This window comes from Dermacentor variabilis, chromosome 8 (genome assembly GCF_050947875.1).
Source record: "Dermacentor variabilis isolate Ectoservices chromosome 8, ASM5094787v1, whole genome shotgun sequence".
Classification (NCBI taxonomy): Eukaryota; Metazoa; Arthropoda; class Arachnida; order Ixodida; family Ixodidae; genus Dermacentor; species Dermacentor variabilis.
In genome coordinates, this window is record NC_134575.1 from 105,478,340 (window position 1) to 105,504,543 (window position 26,204).

Consider the following 26,204-nt stretch of genomic DNA (forward strand, 5'->3'; position numbering starts at 1 on the left):
CGGACGCCAAAGAGCTGCGCTCTAAAACATCATAATTATCTAGCGAACAAAGTATTCAAAATACCAGCTAACCTCTGTATCAAAAGCGTCAAGGACCTCCTGACGTATTTTCTCCTGCACCTCCGGATACCTCCCCATCAGATAAAAGCAAAAAGTCAAAGCCATCCTTGTGGTATCGTATCTGCAATTACAAAGAAACACCGTATTTGCATAATATCTCAGCACTCCGAATAGAGTGACAGCGATGCTTACCCTCCAATGAAGATGGCCATGCAGTTTGAAGAGAGCTGGTTTAGTGTCTCTTGAGGGAGGGGTGCTTTGGAGAAAGTGTGACCGAGGTTACAAAATGTAAAAGAAAATATAATTTTAGCATTCAATGCAGTTATCAAGCGCGTTGTCAGCTTGAACCTTGATGCTTAATCACACTATATTTGTTTTCCTGTATGGCAGCTAGAAAGATACAATAAACAAATACAATAAGAAATTACTTTATTTGAGAAAAAAACTGGGAGCTACATCAGTGTCAAAATAAAGCAGCCTACTAGGAGATTTGAGCACACGCATATATTTCGCGTTTGGCATGCATTCTCAGATCATGAACAGCAGATTGTCATTATCCCTCAAGAGAAAAGTGTATAACAGCTGTGTCGTACGTACTCAACGTACGGGGCAGAAACCTGGAGGCTTAGGAAAAGGGTTCTAATCAAGTTGAGGACGACGCAACGAGCTATGGAAAGAAGAATGATGGGTGTAACCTTAAGGGATAAGAAAAGAGCAGATTGGGCGAGGGAACAAACCCGAGTTAATGATATCTTAGGTAAAATAAAAGAAAGAACTGGGAATGGGCAGGACATGTAATTAGGAGGGAAGTTGACCGATGGTCATTAAAGGTTACGGACTGGATTCCAAGGAAAGGGAAGCGTAGCCTGGGGCGGCCGAAAGTTAAGTGGGCGGATGAGATTAAGAAGTTTGCAGGGACGACATGGCTACAATTAGTACATGACCGGGGTTGTTGGAGAAGTGTGGGAGAGGCCTTTGCCCTGCAGTGGGCGTAACCAGGCTGATGGTGATGATAAATTTCGCAGTGTATTGTTTTGCCCGATAAACATTCCGAAAAATCATAACCTAGTGAGCTGTGCGAGAGATTATTTCGCCAAAAGCGATTGGCATTCACATTTTTGTACATTTTGGGTTTTTCTGTCAGAAATGACAAAAGCCGATATAATTTTTTTTCAGTAATAAATGTTCACAATCAAAACTTCAACTGGCATTGAAAAGTGTAATGCTTGCTAGCGTCATCGTGCAGTTAATAAAATCGTCCTCCACGTGATTTGAATAATACTGGTTCTTAAGCAAGGGCTGGTAAATAAATATATTGTATAGCAGGTGCTGCATTGTGCAGTTAAGAGCAAAAGCTGATTATCTCTGTGCCCACAATGCAGCCTAAAAAATCTGCAGCGTTTCTGTGGTTGGTTCAGTCGATCTGTCACTCATGTCAAGTCGACGCGAGCGAACTTTAGCTATAGCGACCGAGTCAACCACGTGGATTCGATGTGGACAAACATAGAACATGCAACGGAGCGCAATTACTGGCGATTAAAAATGAGTAAGGCTTATTAGGTAGCATTAAACGGGCTCTGAGGTGCCCCTCAGGATTGGTGAAAAAACGCATTCCGCTGAAAGCATATGCTGCTGTGAACGTCTCAGCTAACCTCCGTTTCATACATCAGGTTCAACGCGGTGGAGGCTAGAGATACTTTTTGCAGTGGTTGCGTTCGCACTAGGAAACAGTTCGGCATCTTTTGACAGATTTTTGTGAAAATGTTCTTTATGTAAGGACAGTTCTAAATGAAAACAAGAATTTACCCTTAGAAGCAGACAAGCCATGCGCTCAGTCGGCTGCTAACCCGTTGTTTTATATATATTCCCTTTTCGTTGCTTTTTTTTAGCGTCCTGTCGCGGCAGCCTCAAGTGCATGCTCGCGCGAGCGAACGCCGCTGGCGCCCAGCAAAGCATAGACGGAACGCGCGGAGGAATACAATTTGGAGACCGCACTACTTGCGTAGCATCCACAGCGTTGCACCTGATGTATGAAACAGAGCGTATTTCGTATGAAACGGATGTATTTTGCCGTCGTGTGGTTCGCGTAGAGCTCGTAAGCGGAGCACGAAGACACTTTTTTTCCAAAACGCTCTCTTTTGAACGTAAGCCTTTCTCGTCGATCTTTACGGGCTGGTTTCTTTCGTGATAAAGCACATTCCCATACGCGCCTGCTATTCCAGGCATGAGAGAAGCCCACGAATACCCGCAAAATTGCCACGCAACTGGCCTTTAGCGGCACTTCGCGTTTATTCGCGGGCTTCGTTCTTGCTTGGAAAACACTTTTATGTAGCACGTAATGAGCGACATAAAGCTGTATCAGATGTTAATAATGCTGCTCTGCAATTCTTTTTGGACACGTTTCAGCTATTTATAACATTTGAGATGTTGGCAAATAATTGCTTAATACGAATTACGGATTTAAGCGCGATGCAGAATCCGAGTGTCTGCAAGAGAAGGCAAACAACGTTATGTTGGTTGTGTGCAGCTACTTGGCATTTGCATATATATAAGGATTGGCTCAAATTACGTGGGACACTTGATATAGGAGTCAATACTAAAACCCGTAAAAATTACTATCGTCCTTACTTATTGCGTACGGTAGACTACACTGGATTTTAACAATGCCATTAAGGTGCAGCATTCATTTCCATGTTGCCACGGTGTTTTACATTTTACGGCGCACTATTCCTACACCACTAACAAGGTCCCAAGCTTGGAGAATGAACTGGAAACATCGCTTGTGCGCAGCGATAGTGATTGCGCAGCTAATTTTGCTCAGGAACGGAAACACTTCGCCGTAGAAGGTAGCTTCGATTTCTTCAAGAGCCCCAAAAACCTTAGGAAATGAAACCACGCATAGTCCGCAACCAGCGAAATTCTAACTTTCAGTCTGTTATAGTCGCGAAAATACGGTATTTGGTTCTCTTAAGGATGTTTTGTTAACATTTATTCCCAAATGCTTGCATGAGCTGGCGTGTGCTGTGTTACTCTCGGAAAAATAAGTGTAAGACAGAAATAAATTAGTTTCCAAATGATGTCGGTAGTCAGGTGCGAACAAGCTGCCACACGCGCATCTTGCCCTCTAGTATTTAATGAGAAATATTGAAAGCATTGAAATATGAAAAAAAGTTTGCTTGACCTGTAATTTTAGGGTTCTTGAAGTACGCTACACTTGGACTAGATTCAGAAGTGTTTTGACAAAATCGGCTATTGCTTAAAAGGAATTAGCTGGTGCTTGGTATATCTTGAGTGGGGCTTGGTATACAATGAGTGCCAACTAGATTAATTTGTACGATTGCCACAATAAATTGACTGGTACTTGTATTGAGTGGTACTGGTAAATCGAGTAGGAAAATTTGTACACGTCATACTTCTTTTCAGAAGTTGACTACAGTAATGAGGACGGGCTCTGATAATTTATGTATTTGCCACCTTGCATAGCGAATGGCCTCTTAGAGCACAAAAGTATGTTTGCCCTATAAGAACTGCCGTTGCAAACGCAGTAGTTGAAATAGCTCTATGAAATATTCTGCCTGTACAAGCTGCGTGGATGTAGTTAAATGCCCATATATACTGTGGTGCGTGCCTTGAAAATGCCTGGCGTAATGAAGAGTCATTAATCAACAACAGACAACCTTAAAGACGTACGCTCTCCCAGGTGTTGTAGTGGGCGGAGCAAGAATGCAGAGCCCGATGTCAGTGCATACCGTCATATAACTGCGATCAGGCCTTGGAATGTTTTCTTGTCGCGTAGTTTGGTAGGTGCTGTAGCGGTAGTCTGGTACCGCGATAAGGTGAGCACATAATAAAAATGCAGCGAGTTCGTATCGCTACGCAGAACGTGTTGCGCGAAAGCGAGCCCAATAAACGTGTAGAATGTAGAGAATATCTTGGACCATCAGATGTGTCCAAAGTAGGTGTTGCTGAAGTGAACATCAAGTACTAGCAACTAAGTATTTTCGATGTGCTATACGAACCTGTACGGATTTCTTAATGTGGCTTTATAAATGATACTTGAGGAGTGGTCTGGGCGTCCAAAACGTATCAGGGTTAGCAACGACTTTTGAGCAATCTCGATATCGTCTGTCCGAGGACATGAGGATGCCTTGTTCCCTTTCTCGCACATTTATATGTTATTTGCCTCATTTCTAATAACAAATTTCGTCCAGTAGGTGAGGTCAACAGGTAACGGGATACCTGTGTTGTCTACGCTGACGTCATACTTCCCGACTTCGGAAACCTCTTCTTCTAGAAGACCATCCAGAAGAATTTGGGCCATGTCCGGTACCCTCACCTGAAGAAAAAATACAGTAGAAGACACAATTGGACACAGCCTTCCGGAAATAATTGTTATCACTAAAGATCTGCACCTACCGACGCATAAGCGCTTTTATCTTTCCATATCGCCGAGACGATAACGTCAAGGCAATTCCCTTACACCGCTGCACTCATGGGTAAACAATTCCTGGATATCGGTTCGTTTTACAGGCTTTTGATTTCTTACCAATGCATCTTTATTTATCGGTTGAGCGATGTGCCATGTGAGTTCTCGATATTCCATATACGCGTTGTTCGAATTATTGTCTTTAAATAGGAGACGTAGATGTGCATTTTTACAATTAAACGTAACATCAGTGTCAGAGACAGCCCTTATGTGACGCTGAAGGCATGAGGTGTCCGTGTGTCCCCCTTCACTCTGTCCTTGTCAATTGGGCGCGCTAAATATTTTACTATGAATTCGTACCAACTCGTCCAACTATCAGTTCTGCTGCAGTATATGCAGTTTTTTACGTGGAAGTCCTCAAAAGACTGCGAAAACGCATTATTCGTGTCCGCCCAGCCATTGCCAACAATTGGGTGCTGCCCCATGGCAACGCGCCGAGCTACACAGCGTTCCGCGTAGTGGAGTATCTTGCCAAGCACAGGGTGGCCACGCTGCCTCAGACCCCCTACAGCCACGACTTGGCCCCGCCAGACTTTTTTCGATTCCAGAGAATCAAACCGACGCTCAAAGGGGAGCATCACAAATCAGTAGAAGCAGTTCAACAGGCCGTGACGAGGGAACTAAGCAGCATTCCGGTGCAGGCGTTCCTGGAGGCGTACGAAAACTGGAAAACTCATTGGGAGCAGTGTGTAGATGCGTAAGGGTGCTATTTTGAAAAGTTCTAATTGTTTGTGGTATTCTCATGAATATTTTTTTAAATGAATCCTATTACTTTGAGAACAGACCCTGTATATAGCGAAACATTAGATTTCATAATGACTGCATTTGTACCCACCTGGTTAGAGAGCTCTCTCTACACCGATGCATTGGCGGTAAGAGACAAAGCAAGAGAGCTTTCGTAGAGCTAACCATTCGTCTCAAACATTTGCGACTATCGCCTGCAGCCGCAAGAATGTTTGCGTAGTCCAGCCAACACAATGTAGCAAAAAATTATTACGTTCTGGTAGAATGCGCTTCACAAAGAAGAAGAGTATTACGGCTGTCACCAGTGGTTATGGCTGGTACCGCCAGTTGCTACGGGGACGCGGTTTTGGCGACCTTGAACAGCGTTGGCTTGGATGTTGAATTAGATTGACCATCGGAAAGGGTTCGGCAGGAAAGACAAGATGATGTGAAAGAAATACCAGAAGTTTAATGCATAGTTGCGGGTTAGCGGTGCGCTCCAAGCCATGCGTGCTCCTAGAGGCATGAGTAGAGAAGATGTGTCCGTAGTGTCTCGCTGGCTTTCCGCCCTACACCATCAGGGCAACCGTTTTCTCTCTTGCTTCCTGGTAGGGGGCCTTGTGAGCACACTGGTCTTTTCACACAAAGGAATATTGAGAAAAGCCACCCACTAGCGTAAAGTTAAGGAGCGTAGGTAACGCAGGGTCAACACACCGGGCAGCCCGCACACAGAAATTCGGAGAGGAACCACTACCTGGCGTAGAGGGAGTGAACGTAGATTAAAGGAGATTAGCATTTGTACTGGCGCGTAATCCTGCCATTGAGTTGAGTTGAGTTGTTGTAGGCTACTGGTGGGATGAGCCTTGCAGTTGCTGCCGGCAATTGCTCCACCGTAGCGACACCTAAAATAAATAAATCACATAATCACAGACCTCACAATTACAAATTGTCACTCAGTTCACCATGTGGAGGCCAAATGCGTGTCCTGTAGGTAATTTAAAAGAAGGCGAGATACCTCCTTCTTACACAACCGGTTCCCGCGCGGGAAAACAAGGTCCTGAAGAGAACTGTGAGGAACTCCTGTCTTCTTGAAGGACCCGAATAACAGACTCCTTTCCCCGTTATACACAGTACAGTACATAAGGTAATGTTCTATGTCATCGCACACACCACACGTTGAACATAATGGAGACAACGCCAGGCCAGTCTTATACATCCACGCAGGGGTACGAGCAGAGCCCGTGCGAATGCGGAGCAGTAAAGTGGCTTGGTTTCTCTTGAGACCCTTGATCACACACGGCTTATGAAGTGAGCTCCACAACGAACTGAAGTGGCACAACACCGCTTCTCTGAAGAGTATGTTGTCCTCTTGAGGCACTCTTCTCAATGGATTCCCAGACAGCGCTCCATGGGCGAGGCTGTCCGCCATCTCGTTGCCTATGATACCTATGCGCGAGGGCACCCATCGGAAACGTATGGAGAAGCCTTTGATATGGAGATTGTGCACCGATCGTAGAGAGCTAAGACATATGTCATCAGTAGGGAAACCGTGCTCTAACTTTTGAAGGGCAGATTTTTAATCTGTAAGAATGACAACAGGTTGAGGCGTACAAAACAGTAGTTTCATTATAGCGGCCTCAATGGCAACGCTTTTGGCCGTTGTGGAGGACACGACTGCAGTGAAGCGAACAGCCCAACCATACTTCAAAGAGGGAATGTCGAAAGCAGCTGCACTAGTTCGTTTGACCTTGTCCACAGAGCCATCAGTAAAGATTTGAAGATGACGTGCATATTCAGTCTCAAGATGTTCCAGTACTAGCGAACGCAATGCCGCCAGAGGATAACTCCGCTTAGCGCGTACATCAGGAATTGTCAACGAACAATCGAGGCTCGCGAATGACCAAGGTGGTTTCAACCTCTTAGTTCGACCTGTAGCGTCAAGACCCAGGTTACCAAGAGTGCCATTAGTGCCAAGTACGCTCGGGACTCAGATTTCTTTCGAAAGCTCTGTAGAAGGGCTCGCCCGGCTATCGTCTGTTTGAGGCGGCCAATTTGCATCAATAACCTTTGTGAAGCGACTAGGCTAAGAGGTCTCGATAGAAATTCATAAAGTACTGCATTGTTAGGAGCAGTGTGCGGAACGCCAAGAGCCCTTCTTAGGCCCTTTCTGTGCAGAACCTCAAGTCGTTCCAGCTGTGATATCGAGGGGATATTAAAAGGGAGCTGATACATTATTCAACTCGTCCCTAGTGCATCGTGCAACCTGATCATTGAAGAAGGGTGATTTCCCCATTGCTCACTTGCAACTCTAGGGATCACATTGAGACGCGAAGACATCGATGTCAAAACTGAGTCCACAGTTCGTCGCCACTGTAGGCGGTAGTCAATAATGACGCCCAAGAGGCGCTTGTGTTTCAATTGTCGAAGGCAAGATTGATCAAGGTCTATCTTCAGCCGCGCATACCTACTTCCTCTACCTGTAAACATGATGAAGCCAGGTTTTTCCACCGAGAGAGTCAACCCAACACCTTAAATGTAATTTTGAACTGAAAGTAATGCCTGTCGAGCTATCAGAGCTAAACGCTTGTGTTGATATCCGGTTAACCAAAGACAAATGTCGTCCTCGTATATCGACATATCGACATGCCTGCAATGTTTTTGCACTTCAGTGGGCAGACCAGCCATTACAACGTTAAAGAGCGTTGGGGAAAGAACACTTCCCTGAGGTACACCTCGCGATACCGCAATTTCGGTGCTTGTGGTTCTTCCTAACCACACTTGAATTTTACGATCAGTGATAAATGAGTGAATGAATCGCAGAAGATAGCCCTGTACGCCCATGGCCTGCAAGCTATTTAGTATTGAGCTCTGAAGGACGCTATCGTAAGCCTTTGATACGGCTAGGAAAATAACTAGTGTTGAAAGGCCGAAAGCTCTATGATGCTCAATATGGCTTATCAAGTCCAATACGCTATCTTGAGCGCTTAAAACTGTTCGGAATCCAGTCATGCATGTTGGCAAAGCCCTTCTATCTTCAAGCCACCAAGATAAACGCTTACTTGCCAGCTTCTTCATGAGCTTAGCCACACACGATGTCAGTGATACAGGACGATACGAGGCCAAGTCTGTCATTTCTTTGCCGGGCTTCAGCACTGGGACAACACAAGCCAGCTTCCATGAAGTAGGAACGTCGCCAGTCTCCCACACTCGAATGAGATAGCATAGGAGCATCTTCCGGTGTTCCAGAGGTAGGTTCTGCATCATCTGGTTGGTGATGCCGTCAGGACCTGGTGCACATCGACGCGGCACGCTGCTGAGTGCTGTCTGTAGCGCGCGCAGTGTAAACGGGACGTCCATCACAGACGTAGATGTTGCACGCAGAGCGCAGGGATGAATTCCTGAACTTGCACTTACAAATGCATCTGCAAATTCCTCTGCCAAGCACACGAGAGGTTTCTGCTTGCCCAGTGCAAGCCCTTCGAAAGGTTTACTAGGACGAGAATCACCAGCAAGACTGCGAATGACCCGCCAAATTCTCGTCATCGGTGAGAAAACCGTCAAGCTAGCGCAGATGGACACCCACTGGGACCTACAGAGCTTGTGCGTAATGCGTCGAATGGCAGAGTTAAGCCTATTGAAGGTCGTCTTCAAGGATCTGTCGTCCTTCTTCCGCATCAGTTGTTGGTCCGCCCTTCTGCGCACTGCGCAAAGGTTCCTGAGTTTTAAATACGGAGTCGGAAAATGATTAGGCAACTTGACCACTGTGGTAGGAGTCATCTTACCACAAATCATTTTGTCTATCACATTACCAGAAACACATGCAAGTTGCTCCCTGTATTTGTCCCAATTAACAACATGGCTAATTTTAGAGCCGCCCCATATGGAAGTCGGCAGTAAACACTAAAATTAGATAGTGATCACTTCCCATGCGGTAAGGTGCAGTTGACCACTTCACGCGGACGTCAGATGAATCCAAGGTTAGGTCTATAGATGTGGCTGAGGCTGGAGGCCGGAAGAAAGTGGGACTTCCGTCATTGGCCACGCACAGGTCCAAACTCTCGATAATTCTACAAGTTTGCGTCCGCGGGAATCTGTGTTCCTGTCACCCCAGACAGAGTGATGGGCGTTGAAGTCCCCGCAGATAATTCGGAGCGCTGGGCAATGGTCACAAAGCTGCTGGAGAAAGAAGTCCATTGCTAACTTCTTCCGCGGAGACACGTATGCGGATGCAACAGAAAGAGTTCAGAAGCCAAGCCGTATCCTCACAGCCGCTACCTCAATACTATCGGTGCAAAGATTGGTGACGTTCAAAGCCACATGAGGAATCTCTCTTCGTATGTAAAGGGCGGCACTTCCCGCGGAAAATGACTTTATGCTGCAATTCTTATGGGTGACATATCCAGTCAAAGATCTCCCGCTTGGTAGGCCAGCCTCCGAGAGTGCCAATACTGGAACACAGGTATCTTTCAGAAATAATTTAAGTTCTGCTAATCGACTTGTAAACCCAGCGCAGTTCCATTGCATAATAAACGGCACTTTTCGGTGATATTTAGTTGCACGAGGTCGAAGAAGACTAGCCACATTATAAGGTAAAGGTCGCTGCGAAGGTGGTAATCATGGACTCAAAGGAAAGAACGAGCTGTAGAAAGTTCTTCGGGGTGCCAGTCTGTATCGCTTGAACATGTGAACGCAGGACCTAAACAAAACTCGCAGAAGAGCGGACAGGTCCTGATTTTTGAGCTCCTTATTTTGCTGTACGCACTGCCTCACAACTTCAACAAAAGATGCGGACTGGGACCCACTCTTGGCCGCTGCAGCTGGTTTCTTCATCTCTTTTGAGACGAGGGAATGTCCTCCATGTTGAGTCTGGCTGTGATCTGGTCGCTGAGGAACTTGGACACTTTTAGCTGCAGCAGATCGAACAACCGACTCACCCACAGAGGTCTTTACCGTCTTGCTAGGCTCAGGTCGCTCACTGACGTTGCTTGTTACCATGCTACGAACTTCCGACTTTAACGGAGGGAACTCAACTTCCGAATCTAACGCCGGGAACTCGTCACTTCCAGGTATAGGCTTCTCAGTAGGTTGTGGTTTGGGACCACTAATAAAGGACACTCGGCGGTGTAAGGCGCTTACACGGAAGACGCAGCCACCGAAACTCGCTGGATGGCCACCACCACAATTAGCGCAAGCAAAATCTTCCTGTCAGGCTTTGTGATCGTGGGCGCTACCGCATCGTTTGCAATGTTGATCTTTGATGCAAACTTTTGCTACATGCCCAAAGCGTTGGCACCTAAAGCATCGGGGAGGAGGCTCAACGAATTCTTTGACTGCATGCTTGGTAAAACCGAGGTCAATTTTTTCCGGTCGCTTGGTGTTGGGAGCAAACGTTATCACAACAGAGTTAGCAGGTTTCGCTGCGCATTCTTTTTTTTTGAGTCTCCACCCGGCGCATCAGACGTTTCACGTGCAGAGCACCTTGCGGTTTCAAGTAGTCAAGAAGGTCGCTTTCCGAATACCACACTGGTACTCCCCTAAAAACACGTGTTAGTCACGTAGGAGTGGGGCAACCGGGCTTTAACTCTTATGTCACCAATCTGAGAGCACGGGAGAAGAATGTCAACTTGCTCTTCCGTTGCCATATCTAAATAAAGAGTACCTTGCGTTGTGAAGCTGCTGCGAATCGGGGCAGATCCCAGCAGTACTTTAATGGCTTCGAAGAGCCTGATAGGGTTCCGCTCTCTCAATTCAACACTTTTCTCTGTTGGGAAAACTACCACTTGGATTCCAACGGTTCTTTGCTTCCGATGACTCACCACCTTGAAACCGTCGCTGTCTATTTCTGCCATACCAGCCACTTCCTCATCAGGGTCGACGATAGTTGTGTCGTCCCCACTGAGCGATGATGACGCACTGGACTGCTTATCGTCCCTGATGTCTGGTAGCTCCACACCTTGCGAGGCCACGGCCGCCTCCGCCACGCTGGCTTCCTTCGGATGGCGCTGTCCCTTTAAAGATGCCGGCGCCGGAGCAGCCGTACACTTCCCATAGGGACAGTACCACCTCAAAGATGCGGTCGTCTTCCAAGGATATAAATAACTCACTTAATGAATAGCGAAACCTATGCAAAAATTACAGAGCTGAGGTGACAACAGATCGAACAGCGTCTTCTTCGTCTTCTCCGTAATCCTGCCGCTCACACCGCGAAAAACAACCTGAAAAACTTGTCCGCCGGGTGTGAGCCTAATACTGCCGCTCACATCCGGCGGAGAAGTTTTTCATGTTGACAGCGAGATCATTAGGCATGTCGCGCCTTAGGTGCATGGCATCCATTTCCTTCATCGCCATACGCAGTGAAGTACAACAAGAGACAAAAACGCACGGAAAACTCTCACAAAATCGAAGTGATGAAAAATGCTCGAACAATGAATTTCGTTGTGAGCCAACGTATTGACAAAGGGACTTCGCTAGTTGCCCTGACAACGACAAGTCACTGCCATGACTCACACACGACCCTCCACGTCCACAAGTTGGGCCCAGAGTTTTTCATAACTTCCAAGTCTCCATCTTTGCCTGAATTTCTGCCTTGTAGAAACAATACATCGCACTACATCAAGTGTGGCTGCAGGCAACGCTCTTAGTACTGTTTGCTGTCATTTCCTTACATTTATAAGTAAGGGCCCGTATTCAGGAAGTTTATTTTATGCACCGAGATTGCCCCCCACCTCTTCTATGGCCTCGTTATGCCGCGCTTCTGAACCATACCATAGCAAGTTTCCTATAATTTGAATTGCGATACGGACGACGACTAAGCGTTCATATTTATGAGAAATACGCCGATCTTTGCTACCTCTGGATACTTGTATGCTACGATAACGTGTTAGTTCAAATGGCCTGTTTTATCATCTAGATTCAATGATATTTAATATATAGTTATCGACCCATAACAGGGGGTTTGCGTTAAATGATAGACTGGTTGCCCTTTAAATCAATGAGGTCATGAATAAATTTAGCGCTGTAATATTCATCGCTATTTCAGAAGCACACTTGAGCGGAGCCCAAAAATACTTGACGGCAGGTCGCACCTGCCACTGTTCGCCGTTTTCTTGAGAAAATGTAGAGGCACCCACTGGTGCATCTCAGCGGCTTATTGACATGCATCTTCAATAATACACTGGCTGCGCTCGACTAGCCTTGTCGGATTTGTGTGGGCGAGTTTGAATAAGTCGCATTTTGAATGAGCTTTTCTGTTAATAATTCATTCCTTAAGCGTAAAATGAACACACGGTGTTCAAAACAAACATGCGATAAATGGTGCGCATGCCGTTAGCGTTATAAACATTTCAATGTTATCTCGGACTGGAAGCGTTGCAAACAAGCTGCCTGCTCTACAGGGAACATACAACACTCTTGAAGAAAGCACTCGACCTTGCTTCATGAGGCCGAGACCAGGGGTGGGGGGGGGGGGCCGAAGTCGATGTAAATGCGGCGGCACACATGAACTCATGTACGACGAAAATGGTTGTTCTTATGCATTTTTTGCCCAAGCGTACCTATTAATAGATTTGTACTACTTGCAGAAATGAAATAGCCTACTACAATTAGAAGTATTTCTTTCCAAAAACGTAATTCAATACAGTTTACAATTACTGCCCCTTAGAAGTAACTGAGCTCTTACTAAACATTAATCAGTTACTCCAACGTTACTTTCCTTCCGGCTTTTATTAACACTGCACAAGTACAGTAAATAGAACAGGGTGGCCCGGCTCTTCCACAGCTTACTATGCTGCCCTTCACACGTTGTTTATAGGCGCAAGAATGGCTTTTCGAAGTTTTATTCGTTACCCTTGCCTCGTTTTTTCGAAGACATGTGCAGCGACCATAAAAGATTGCACGATGTGCGAGCTGGAGAAACCAGTGGTGTAGTAACGTGCGAACACCTTGATTAAAAGATTGTAGTTAGTTTTTGCCGCGATGCTCGGGTATAGGTTCTCATTCAAGGGTCGCATTTAATTTTAGGGAATGGTGCTCCCCACAGGGCCTGTGAAGAACAGAAACAAATGAAATTAGGCGATTTCCTGGCATCAGCAGCTGAAGCGGCTTTCGCTATCGAGCCACAGAAATGTGGTTTTAATTTTTCGGCCAACATCTGGTGGACATGTGGTGTGAGAGTAGGGTCGAAGATTAATATGCACAAGACAAAGATAATGTTCAAAAGCCGGCCAATAAAACAACAACCTATGATTACCGGTCAGCCTCTAGAATCTCTGCGCGTTTCTTTAGCTCAGAAAGCCACAGAAGACCAGCAGCATGAGAGGGACACTTGCAATAGAATAAAAATGTGTTGTATCGCACAAGGCAGGCATTACTACATCATGTGAGCAGCTTACTGCTGTCCTTGAACATAAAAGTGGATAATCATTGCATTCTACCGATGCTAACATATGGGGCTGAAACTTGGAGTTCAACGAAGAAACTTAACAAGTTAGGGACCGCACAAGGAGCGATGGAACGAAAAATGTTTCGCGTAACGTTAAGAGACAGAAATAGAGAGGCGTGGATCATAAAGAAAGCAGGGGTTGCCAATATTTTAGTTCATACTAAAGGAAAGAAATGGAGCTGCGCAGGTCTTGCAGTGCGCAGGACACTTACACCAAGACAATGTCTGGATGACCCGTGAAATAGGGCACATAAAGATAAAGGTCAAACGACTAAGACGACAGGGTATTTCTCGTGACAGAGTAGGACAATACCAAGTAAAATTAAGTGAGGCTGTCAGTGCTGCTAAACATCACTATTTTTAGTTAACCCTGCCCCTATCTTCATCAGAACTGCTCCTTCCATGTTTTGGGCTATCTCAGTAAAAAAAGTAAATCAGTTGACCATATCATGCATTAGGGCAATCCTGTCGTCGCTAAACAAGATATCGCTGATAACTTCAATGCTTATTGTAAGAGTGTCTCTTCGAACTCACCTGTTTCACCTCGTGTGAACGGCGTAGCACACAATGATGATTTTAGTTTTATTTCTTTGTCTGGCGTCTTTTCTATACTTCTATGTATGAAAACAATATAGTCTCCAGCGCCTGATAACATGCAAACGTGTTTCTTCACAGATACGCCGAAATGCTATCTCGCTTTCTTGTTATTATCTTTAGTGCATCCCTTTCATCGGCGGTACTCCCTAACGACGGGCTCTCTACTCGTATTGTTCTGATACTAAACAAAGGCGATCCATCACTAGTGGCAAACTACCGCTCCGTATCATTAACCTCATCTTGTTGCAAAGCTTTAGAACACATTATTGCTTCTGAAATCAATAATTTTCTCAATGATAGAGCCATTCTATCTGCTATGCACCATGGTTTTCGAAAAGGCCTCTCCACTGTAGCCCAATTAACCACTGTACTTCACAGTCTCGCTAGCACTGTTGACAAATAAGGGCAAATAGACATCATATTTTAGGACTTCAGGAAAGCATTTGATCTTGTATCGCACTCAAAGCTAATAGAAAACTTGAACATCTCAACATTCCTTGACATCTTGTAAACTGGATTCGTGGTTATCTTTTCAACCGTACGCAATTCGTAGTAGTTGATAATTGTCCTTCCAGTATCCTTCCTGTCACTTCTGGTGTTCCCCAGAGTAGTGTTATTGGATTATTTTTTATTTAACATATATATTAACTACATTGTAGACACTGTTATTCAGCCCGTACACATAAAACTATTTGCTGATGACTGTATCCCCTTTAATCAAATCACCTGCCAACAAAATCAAGTTAATCTAAATTCTAACCTTCAAGACATACTAGCTTGGTGTGCCTGCTGGGATATGCAGCTTAACATTGATAAAACAGTAGTTATGAAGATCCCTCGAAAAATTTATAAATTGCCGTTTATCTATAAGCATGCAAACCTCTTACGGAGGTGAATGAATATAAGTAAGTCGGTGCTACAATAGCCAGTAAGCTTAGTTGGAACTCGCACATCTCTCATCTTTGTGACTCAGCTTTTAAAAATCTTTGCTACCTCAGGCATAATTGAAAACACGCTCCTTCTGAAACTCGTCTTATCGCCAACACCTTTCTTGTCCGTCCAATCTAGACTACGCAGCTATTGTATGGTATCCCTATACTAAAACTAACATTGATTCGCTAAAAATGATGCAAAGTAAAGTAGTAAGGCTCATCTTCTCTAAATATTGCTCATGTGATTCCCCAAGTCAGTTAATGGCTGAACACAATATTCAGTCTTTGCAACAAAGAAGGAAAATTCACAGGCTTAAATTCCTATTTTTACTGACTAGCAATAAACTCTCTTACTCCTGAACCTTGTATAAAACCCCTTACTGCCCGCCGAACAAGACACCGCCACGATGCCTCATTAACGCCTTATAATGGTAGAACCAACGTCTTCATCTATTCCCTTTTCCCTCGCACATTAACGGAATGGAACAGCCAATCTATGCCAAACTTGTCAGCACTGACTCAATAGCGTCTATTACTACCTAAAAATTATTGCTTCTTGGTACGAAATATTGTTTCAATTTGTATCATTGTGCAATATTTATTGATTTACGCGTTGTAATAATTTTTAATTAGACACTCCTCTCTTTCTCTGCTACATTTCCAGTGCTTAGAAACTCTGCTTATGAAACAGTGCTTCAGTTTGTATTTGCCACTGTCTATGCATTATTTAGGTGCTTTACTGATTATGAATTCATATTTTCTATTACAATTTTCCGGAGCTTTTTCTACTCCTTTGTCAATTTATTGTTTTATTTTTATATGTACTTCTCCCCTCCTGCCTGGGCCTTCCAAGGCCTGTATAAATAAATAAAATAAATAATCGATTAGTTATTGGAGTTACAGAATGAATTCCACAGGACGGAAAGTGCAGTTGAGAACGGCAGAAAATTTATTGCGGTGACGAAATGATGAAATTTGCGGGCATAACTTTGATTCAACCAACGCAAGACAGGGGTAATTGGAGATCGCGGGAGAGGCCTCTGTTCTGCTGTGAACATATTGATAGGCAGATAATGATGATAATCTGGTGGATCTCCCCTCAGCACAGTTTACTGGATAGCCAGACAGACTTAAGCGACTACTTGTAACGGATGCCATCAAGCGTTCACGTGATTTGAAAAAGGTGGACAAATCTAAAATATAATTCAATATTGTGACGCAGGCGAGATGTAGGCGAAGGATATATTTAAAAAATATTTACAGAGAAAGCTAGGGCAAGAGATGACGTCTGATCCGGCCCACGTAGAAGCATCCTCATCGTCGTCTTCATCGCTCTGCCAAACCTCGCGTTCCTCCAGGTATTGATCGCTCCGTAGCATCACCCTCCGGTCGTGGAAGTGCCATCCCGGCGCTTGCTACGAAAGTGAGGAGCAAGACGGGCAGTGGCGCTTCAGCCGGGAAACGTGAACAACGTCAGTTTGTAGCGAGTAGGTCGAAGAAGCAGTGCACATGGATATAATCTCGTAAGTGACGTCACTGAGCTGGCGCAGCACCTTGTAGGGCCCGGTGTAACGTGGTAGGAGCTTCTCTGATAAGCCAAAACGGCAACATGGCGACCTATGGTCGCCATGCTAGGCGTGAAGTGCACATTTCTGTGTCAGCTGTCGTAACTGGACTTTTGGCTTGGACGAATGAAGTCGTTGTCAAGCTCGATTCGACGTCGTGAACTGGGGCAGGGGTAAAGACCTGAAGTTCGCGGCGTACAATCTGTGTCAGCTGATCTGGTGTAACTGACGGCTGTGCTGCCGTGGGATCTTCGTAAGAGGACATTGTCGCCGTGTTGGGAAGACGGGCAAACGCGTGGCCCCGATTTTATCCTGCTCAAATCGCCGGCACCGCTTTGTAAGAGCGTCGACTGTAGATAAATTTGTGCACATTAAAAGGTTCAATGCGTCGTCGGCAATCCCTTTCAAGATTTGCCCAACCTTGTCGTCCTCCGTCATCTCGGCATCGGCCTTTCGACATAGCGATAAGACGTCTTCAATGTACGAGACGTATGATTCTGTAGACACGTGACGCGAGCACCTTTCTCGTGGCGATCTTTTGGCCAACGGGCTTCCCAAACAAGTCGCACAGTTTTTCTTTGCAGGTGTCCCAGCTTCCGATATGAGTTTCGTGGTTATCGAACCATACTTTTGCAGCACCTTTGAGGTAGAAAATAATACTTAGCAACATCAGGGTCGGGTCCCATCGGTTGTTAGCACTCACGCGTTCGTACTCCGCCAGCCACTCAACGTACCAGGATCCAATCGTCGCACCACCACAACCGTTAAAGTAGCGGGCTCTGATGTAGGCGCCGTGTATTCCGCCATTGCAGACAGACGACGGCTGCTGCGGACTTCTGCTGCGAGGCATGACGTACCCAGCACTTCCAACAATGTGTGAGGAAGGCGAGATATAGGCGAAGGATATATTTACAAAATATTTACGAAAAAAGCTAGAGCAAGATAGAATGTCTGATCCGACGCACCTGCAAGCGTCTTCATCGTCGTCTTCGTCGCTCTGCCTAGCTTCGCGTTCATCCACCTCTCGATCACTCCGTGACGATATAAAGGTGCCTAGTGTACAGCCCTAGAAGCATGTCCATGTCATAAAATCTAAAAAATATATATGTATATGACTCATGTAATATAACGCCGGTAAAATGTGGGTTTAACAACCAAAATGCTTGCCTATATCAGAGAAGTCATTGACTGTGCTAAGCAAAGACCAATGGAAACGCAGCTCTTACTGCCTATGCGGGCCGTCTATGAGCGAGTTCAGGAGAGCGGGAGAGAACGGTATTATAAGTGAGAAGCTCAGGCGCAAGACTACGTACAGAATAGTCCTAATCTGCAGGCTGAAAGCGTTCCATGTTCAGGGGACTGAGGTGTAGCTGCAGGACGTTAGTCGCGTGTAGGTGGTAAATCAAGGAACTTACATTATTTTATCCCTTCGCACTCTGCAGACAATTTACCTGTTCCCAGATGCGTTACCTGTCAGAAGTGGAACTTGTTATATAAAATTCGATACTGAAAAAGTAACGTAAATGTAGCTAACGCGTTAATGGCTACACAAGGTTATTAGTAGATTACAAAATTACTGCAAAACGTAATTGAGTAGGAGTAAATGATTACAACTGATTCATTGTGTACAAGTCTGCTTAGTATGCATTAGGTACTGTATACCAAAATAATCACACGAACAGGAACAAATATATATTAAGCCTAGTTAGGTTTCACCTGGCGAATGTCGCTCTAAACTCATGAACTGTCTGTCTAAAAATTTAGGCTTCCGAGAGACGTCACATTTAGAAGTGGTCTAGTAGTGCTATCTATATGTACAACTGATACGCACTCCCAAATTCCAAGTTAGGTTACATTACGCACCTGCGGATTTTTTCGTCGGTATTGAATGACTTCTGTGACTTTTTTGGCCATTTCTGCATGGGGATTGCTGCTTATCCAGCCGATGACCATGGAAGCCAATTTCAGGAGCCATTGCCAGTGGTACAGGTTCTCTGAAATGGGTCATATGCCACTCCCTATAGTTTGGTATTTTCAGAAAGATTTTAGTGCGAATAGCCACCGAAGCAAGCAAAGTCTATGCCAAATATTTGGTTCCCTAAGCACTGCTGGAAACACATTTGAGGCAGTATAGTAAAGAACTACCTCAAGCAAACTAGTTCAATGGTCCGAGTTAAATACTTTGTTGTCGTTAGAAAGTATTTCCTCAAAGTTTTCTCTTTTTGTAACAGTTATAAATACGAATATTTTTCGTTAAAAACTTGTATGTTTGGAATCGCAAGCTATCGGCAATTAAGCATAAACTGGGTCCAAGTACGGAACAAATGTTATGGTGGTCACGATAACAGGCATAAAACACGAGTACATGCGCATTGCGTCACCTAACGCTACTCCGGGAGCCATGCTTTTCCGGCTAGACTTCCGCCATTCGCATTCCCTGTTGAGTCCTGAGCATGCTAAGAATCTGTTTAATTGCTCCCAATGCTCCATTTGTGCGTTTAATGAATAGCGCTTCATGACGTGCAATGTAACGGCAGGAGGTTAATAACGTTGTGAATGTACAGGACGTGAAAATAGTTTTGTGTTATTGCTGTGACGGGCACTTCAACATTGAAAAGGTATTCAAAAAGTACTGGGTATTCGATTCGATTCCGTTTGTTTCAGGCACGATTCTACACTCGTATTTGATTCCGTCTTCAAAATTCCTATTCGCACGTAGACACGATGCCGAGCGCCCGTGCACCACTGACCTCTGCCCTGTTGTGGAGAGCTGAGTCACGTGACACACAGCTGAGTTTTCTAGAACACCGGGAGAGAGCGCTGCCTATCGCGCATCACTAAAAGAGCCTCAATTTTCCAAAAGTAGCGCCATTCTTAGATCTTTGTGCCACTGTGCGTTCCCCGGCGTTTCCTCCTCCACGCCCACTGTCGCCCGTATCCTACGCTCCTCCATTGGCCAAACTGTGTAACGTGGAAGCACGCTTTCCGCTTTTGTATATTTTTTTCTTTGCGGCACGCTACGACTGCCATTGCTGACCTAGTGGGACGAAAGTACGCGCAGACGGATTGATCGAGGAAGGTCGCGGGATGAAGTGGTGGCCGCGCGGCCGCATTTCGGTGAGTGCGATATGCAAAGACGCCCGTGTCCCGTCCATTGGGGCACGTTGGGCAACCCCTGCTGGTCAAGATTAATTCGGAGTCCCCCGTTCCGGCGTGCCTATAATTATATCGCAGTTGTGTCACGTGAAACCCAAGAATCAATTTCTTTTCTCTGTCTTGTGTGTCTTGAGTGTTCCAGTTAAAGCAACACTGCTTCCCTGCAACAACTTACAACGCAAAAGAATACAGATGCACTTAGTATACAGATATAACATATGCACTTCAATAAAATTTTACTAGTGCTAATGAGAAGGGGGTAATTATTTTCCGAATCACTGTTCAGTGGTTCCACCAAGTTCGTTCTTGTTATGAAATTGCAACCACTTGTACTGTAATAAATAAATGATAACAAATCCATGTGCTGGTTCCAATTATGAAAACTGTCTACGTGTGAGAACTTTTCTCATGGGGCCACAACCCGTGCATGAGCTACACGCATCTGTAAAAGGCGCGGAGCAGAAGCGAACCTTGTTGCTAGGTATTGCTGGCCACAGACAGTTGGAATTTCTCACGCGCCGGCTGAACAAAAGTATTCTGTAGATACGTAAGTGAACCTACGAAACCAGGTACACATATATTCAAGCAGTCAAAACCTGGAACTGAGGTAATTACACGCGTGTTTGAGCCCACGACGTGCATGCGTCGTGTTTCAGAACACGGACTCTCAACGTGCAGGCGCTTTATGCCTTAAATAATGGTCATTTTCTCTATTTTGGCGCAATTCCAACAAGACATTATGAACGCCACTTACCGACCGAGGAAGCGAAACCCCGCATCAGAAACTGCTCCGCAGGGCTAGCACGAACCTTTACGCGCATTTCTTCCGGTAGTGCGTTAGCCGTCGTCTGCTACTGCATGACCAGCATAGGCGGCGTCCCTGTCGAGGCTGTGTCGAGCGCGTAAGTGGAGCGGAGGAGGAGGGGAGTGGTTGGCGCTAAATTGCAGATTGAGGGGTTTTACGCATCACTAAAATCACACATCACTACGCTTCACAAGTGGCGCTGAACAGGGGGAAGTCTCTGATTGCGTCCGCAGTAGCTGCGTATCATGAACACGCAGCAAACACCCGTTTTGTAATTTTTTGCCAGGCGCGGACACATTATGCTATTCCTTGCGTCATGCGATACCCTTGCATCGGCCTGGGCGTGGGCTTTGCTCCTTTGTGAAACAGGAAAGCCCCAGAGCAAGCTAAAAAAAGAAAAAGCTGTCACTTCAAAATGAAATAGCAGTTCAAATGCGATCTAAGAATTGGTACCATTTCCCTTTTTCGAGCATGGCTTACGTGACTCGAATTTTGCTCGCTGGTTCCCTTCATTGTTTCCACTCACGGCCAAGGTGGTAAAAGAAGCCCGAAGTCACATTCGGGAGGACGGCGAGGGCCCCCTTGAACAACGGGTGATCAGGATTCCGTTGCACGCCCGTGTCGATGCCGTACGCTGCCTTGCCGATCACGTCGAAGGTGAAGCGCTCGCAGAGGCTGCTGATGTCCACGTCTACGTCGCGGTCTGCGTGCTCGCCCAGAACATCGATGAACTGCTTCTGGGCGTGCAGCAAAGACGGCATCACCTGCGGCGTGAATAAGCGGGTGCCCGTGTCACTCTAAATACGCTAGCGCCTCGATAAGCGTGTTTTCTATGAAGCGTTTCTTTATAATCATTGAAAGGGTCTCGTATAATTCGACAATGCAACATTAAGAATCCTCTTCTGCTCAATATTTATAGGATGTCTTAGAAATACACGCTAGCATATGTGCCTGGTATGTAAAATATTTTTTTTTAGTTGGTCAGTGCCGAATTTTACCAATGTTTCGGTATTTAAACAATGAACCAAAGTTGTCGTTAATGTACTTATTTATTAATTTATTTTCTTATTTATTAGGTACTGTAGGCTCAAAGGCATGAACATCAAAGGCAAACAACGTACATAAGAAAGAAACGTTTTGCCGAACACAGAACAGGTGGGATGCATACGACAAAATATGGCAATGCATAAAAAAAGTACGAGGAAATAAAAACATTCATCAAACGAAAGTAATGAACAGCAAATATTATAAGCTATGAGCTTCAGTTTTACCATACGGAATAAGGACATTTTTCGGGTAAACTGTTCCAGCCGACAACAGTAATAAGGAAGTAAACATAAACAAGTTGGTCCTGTCAAAGTATGGCGTTGTCGATTGCGAATGAGTATGACGTGTTTGATGAGTTAATTTTCATGAAACTTTCCTTGGTTCTTACAGAAACATGAAACTTCGCAATGAGCTAACACAAGCGCGATATTTAGAACTCTTCATGTTGAAATTAAAACGTTTCCGCAGAACTAGCTGATTTTTGTGTACATCAGTTATCAGGCTGCATAGCTGTGTTCATTGTCCTTGTTCATGTCACGTAAACTTCATCGCGCAAAATTAATTGCTCCTTTTGCACCATGTTGCGGAACTACAGTGTTTTCGACAACGCACACATAGGTTAATTTCGGACTAATAAATATGCTCTCATAATTTAGGCCCACTTCAACTGCTTCTGAAACCACCCCCTTAAAAAATGTTCTCGAGTTTGCCTCCCTCCATGGCAACTAATACAACAGCACGCATCTAAATACCTGTTGCTGTGTCTGGCTGCGTAGCTTGGCTGCATGCATGTTGCTGCATCTGGATTACTTCGATCTTTCCGTAATTGAAAGATATCGTGCAAAAAGTTTACGTAAAATTGCCCGCTCTGCAATTTTATACAGCCCATTTAGCAACCTTGCGAAAGCATTATTTCCTTACTATATTATGTTGGCCGCAAAACTACTAGCTTTGACAAAACTAAGAAATTATTTCTACTACGCCCTACGTCTACTTTATTCTTCACGTTGTTGTCTTGCGAAAGGTCACAGTATGTATGAACAAAAAAAAGCAATCTGTTCATACGACTTCGTTCTTGGTTCGTCTTCGCAAATTTCAGCGTGGCATTCTCTAAATCAGAGGCCTTTAAGAAGCTCTCTTTGTTGAGTTAGGACTTTGGAGATGCATTTGTATTTGGGCACTACATTTTCGGCGTTTTTAAGTGTACGAAGGAAAAGTATATTCGGGTAATCTGAAATCTTCAAGATGCACTGAACAAGGTGTGGTTTTGTGAGCGTATGTTTACATGCGTAAACATGCAAAATTCAAATATGTAAGTAGGAACACTAATAATAAGAAGCGAAAAGCAAAACTGTTTATTGCCAGAACTTGTGCCCAGAGTGCAAGCAGCACTAAACTAAGACCAATAACGTGGCATATATTCCACTATCAATCAACCGGAACGGAACCAAACCTTGCCGGCCGATTTTTTATGCATGGTTAAAAAGGACCAAATAATTCGCGTAAAGCAAGACGAAGGTTCGCGAAGTGTCAGGAATGGCCGCGTTGAAGACATGCTCATGGATATTTTGGCCACAATATTCGTTACCGCTCAAAATATACACTTCGTAGTAGTTGTACACCTGGGTACTAACCACCCATGCGCATAACAAAAAAAAAAAGGTAATTCCATACTTTGAGAGAGGCTAAAGGAGCTATCTTTTTAATAGAACTAATTTCTGTAACTTTGTTGCTTTTCTAAACAGAACGCACAAAATGTCATTGCAGGATACTACAACGCTTTTCTGACCAGATTATATTTGTTGCTGAAAATTTTAAAGCCTGCTACGTATATACATTGGCGAACTGGCTGGGATAACGACATACAAAAAAAGCGGGCGTATACCATACGAGCGCTGAAAATTAGGATTTGTATTTGTGTCGCCCCGCCCTGTCTTGTTGTCCCAGCATTCTTGTTTACAAATAACGAGGTACCAACCAGCTCTACAAGCCATCGAATGCCGTGGTTGCTTAGCGGTTATGGTGTTGGGCTGCTAAGCGCGTATTGACGGGATCAAATCCCGGCCACGGCGGCCTCACTTCGATGGGGGCGAAATGCGAAAACATCCGTGCACTTAGGCTTAGGTGCACGTTGTAAAGAACCCCAGGTGGCCCAAATTTCCGGAGTCCCCAACTACCCCGTGCCCCATAGTCACATAGAGGTTTTGGAACCTAAAACCTCATCCATCCAAGCCATCCAATTACATGAGTACACTTGTATGGGGCAGGACGACAAACTGGCACTGTTTAAAAGCGAACATTTCGTGGCGTCAAGTTATTGCCTAACCAGGCCGGATTCTATTTCGAATTTGGTTGTTCGCAGTCTTCTGCAAGCTGTAATAGTGGCACCACCTCAGAGCCCTTCATCAGCGTTCCTTCCGGGCGATCACTTACCGCTCTGAGCTTCGACGACGTGAAGAACTGCGACATGCAGTTTCGAGAACGCTTCCACACAGAACCATTGGAGAAGATTAGGTACTTGGTGAAGAGCGGGTCTTGCTCGTAGATGTGAAACATGCGCTTAGAAGAAAAGGTTTTATACACAGTGTTGGAAGATGTTGCTAGCAAAATATAAAAACAAGTGCTATAGCAAAAGCGAAGACTGCATTCATACTCAGAAAACACATATATAAAACGTCATAATGACTCCTGTGACGGCCTTCGTGACTGGCGCACAAAGCATTTTTTGCACATTGCATTCCTTCGAACAACATCCGCTGAAAATATTCACGGCCAACGGCGTTTAAGGTAGTGAGCAGTTATAAATTCATGTGATTCGCTATCCAAATATATAACGTTAGCGCCATGTGATTTGTTGAGTATTTCAAGCGACAGGTGCTGATCTGAAAAGGGCGCTGCTCTCCGTAACACTATTTGGGGCCCTTAGTTCTCGGAAAATAGAAGGTAGCGGATTTATCGTGTGTTGTATGCGCAATGTATATGATTGTTGTTTAATTCCGCCGATCTTTGTTTTTTTTTATTTCAGATACTGTCAATCCCAGTGGGATCTTTACAGGTTGGACATATATTATTTACGCACAAATAGCGATAAAAACAGGTTTACATAATTTCAACAATGATATTTGCAATCGACACGAAGCAGATATACACATATGGCAGGAAATAAAACATGAATAATACAGTGCATTTGGCAAGAACGGATGAAATTGCATAGGCAAATACAATGCTCATACAGATTTTACCTTACACAACAACGTGAGTGGTGTGTTATTTCCGGCTAGCATAATCTAATTATTGGGCAACAGTACTTCTACAAGGGTTACAAATTTCGGCAACGATGTGTTAATCGTTATGCAGGGGTCCATGCTATTCCATTCCCTTATTGCAAGAGGAAAGAACGAATATATAAAACAGTGAGTCCGAAATTCATACTCTTTAAGTGTTAGTGAATGATTATGGCGGGAAGGTCTGGTGTCGGCAAGGGAAATATACAATTAAGTATTTATTCGTAATGCATTGTGTATTACTTGGAACAATAATTTTAGTCATGATAGTGTGGCGCGGTTTCCCAGAGTAGGAACACAAGCTTGTTTTAGCAGTTGGGTGGGTGAGTCGCTATTCTTGTATTTGTTAAAGATGAATCTCATTGCCTTTCGCTGCACTCCTTCTAGTTTGTTAATAAGCTGTTGTGTATAAGGAAACCAAATTGTGTAACCATATTCGAGAACTGGGCGAATAAATGCGTTGTATGATAGCAGTTTAATTTCCGGTGGTGCAGCTCGAAGTCTTCTGATGAAAAACAACCGTTTTAAAGCAGATGGTATGATACTGTTAATATGCGATTCCCATCTTAGGTCATGTGAAATGATCAGGCCAAGAAATTTATGCTCATGAACTCCGTGGAGTGATATGTTATTTATAGTGTATTCGATGTGCGACCTCTGTTTTTAGCGGGTTATAGATAAATAGGCAGGTTTTTAATGTTCAGTTGCACCTGTCACTTTTTACACCCCAACACAACATGCCGGGCTTCATGTGCCTTCGTGTGAACCTTATCTGCCTTTTTGCGCGCCCTAGATTTATTCTTGTTACATAACTACGCTTCTGTCATAACTATGTTTCTGTCTTTTCTTCCTGCCTTTCTTTAGCTGAAATGACAAAAATACGGAGTTTGCGTTTGAGTGTGCTTTTAGGTACTCTTTCATACTTGTGGCCAACAATATACGCACTTGTGCCTGGAAAGAGATAGGCCGCACGAATTTAGGATGCCAAGATCTCCTAAACTTCTTGTATAAAAAAAATTCTGTCTCACGCATCTTCGAACTCACCTGTTTCACCTCGTGTGAACGGCGTAGCACACAATGATGATTTTAGTTTTATTTCTTTGTCTGGC

General features: G+C 44.6%; 2 protein-coding genes across 2 annotated transcripts in view; both read right to left on the reverse strand.

Moving 5' to 3' along the window:
- Nucleotides 1-26,204, reverse strand: part of LOC142590511 (cytochrome P450 3A6-like) — a 168,694-nt gene that overhangs the window by 125,347 nt on the left and 17,143 nt on the right. The window lies entirely within an intron of this gene.
- Nucleotides 30-24,954, reverse strand: LOC142591210 (putative cytochrome P450 6a21). Its single transcript, XM_075703572.1, has 6 exons — nucleotides 24,245-24,954; nucleotides 21,291-21,528; nucleotides 18,667-18,797; nucleotides 4,300-4,396; nucleotides 253-316; nucleotides 30-181 (listed from the first exon to the last, which is right to left on the reverse strand). The coding sequence occupies exons 1-6, from the start codon at nucleotides 24,365-24,367 to the stop codon at nucleotides 40-42; spliced, it is 795 nt and encodes a 264-aa protein (XP_075559687.1). The 5' UTR covers nucleotides 24,368-24,954; the 3' UTR covers nucleotides 30-39.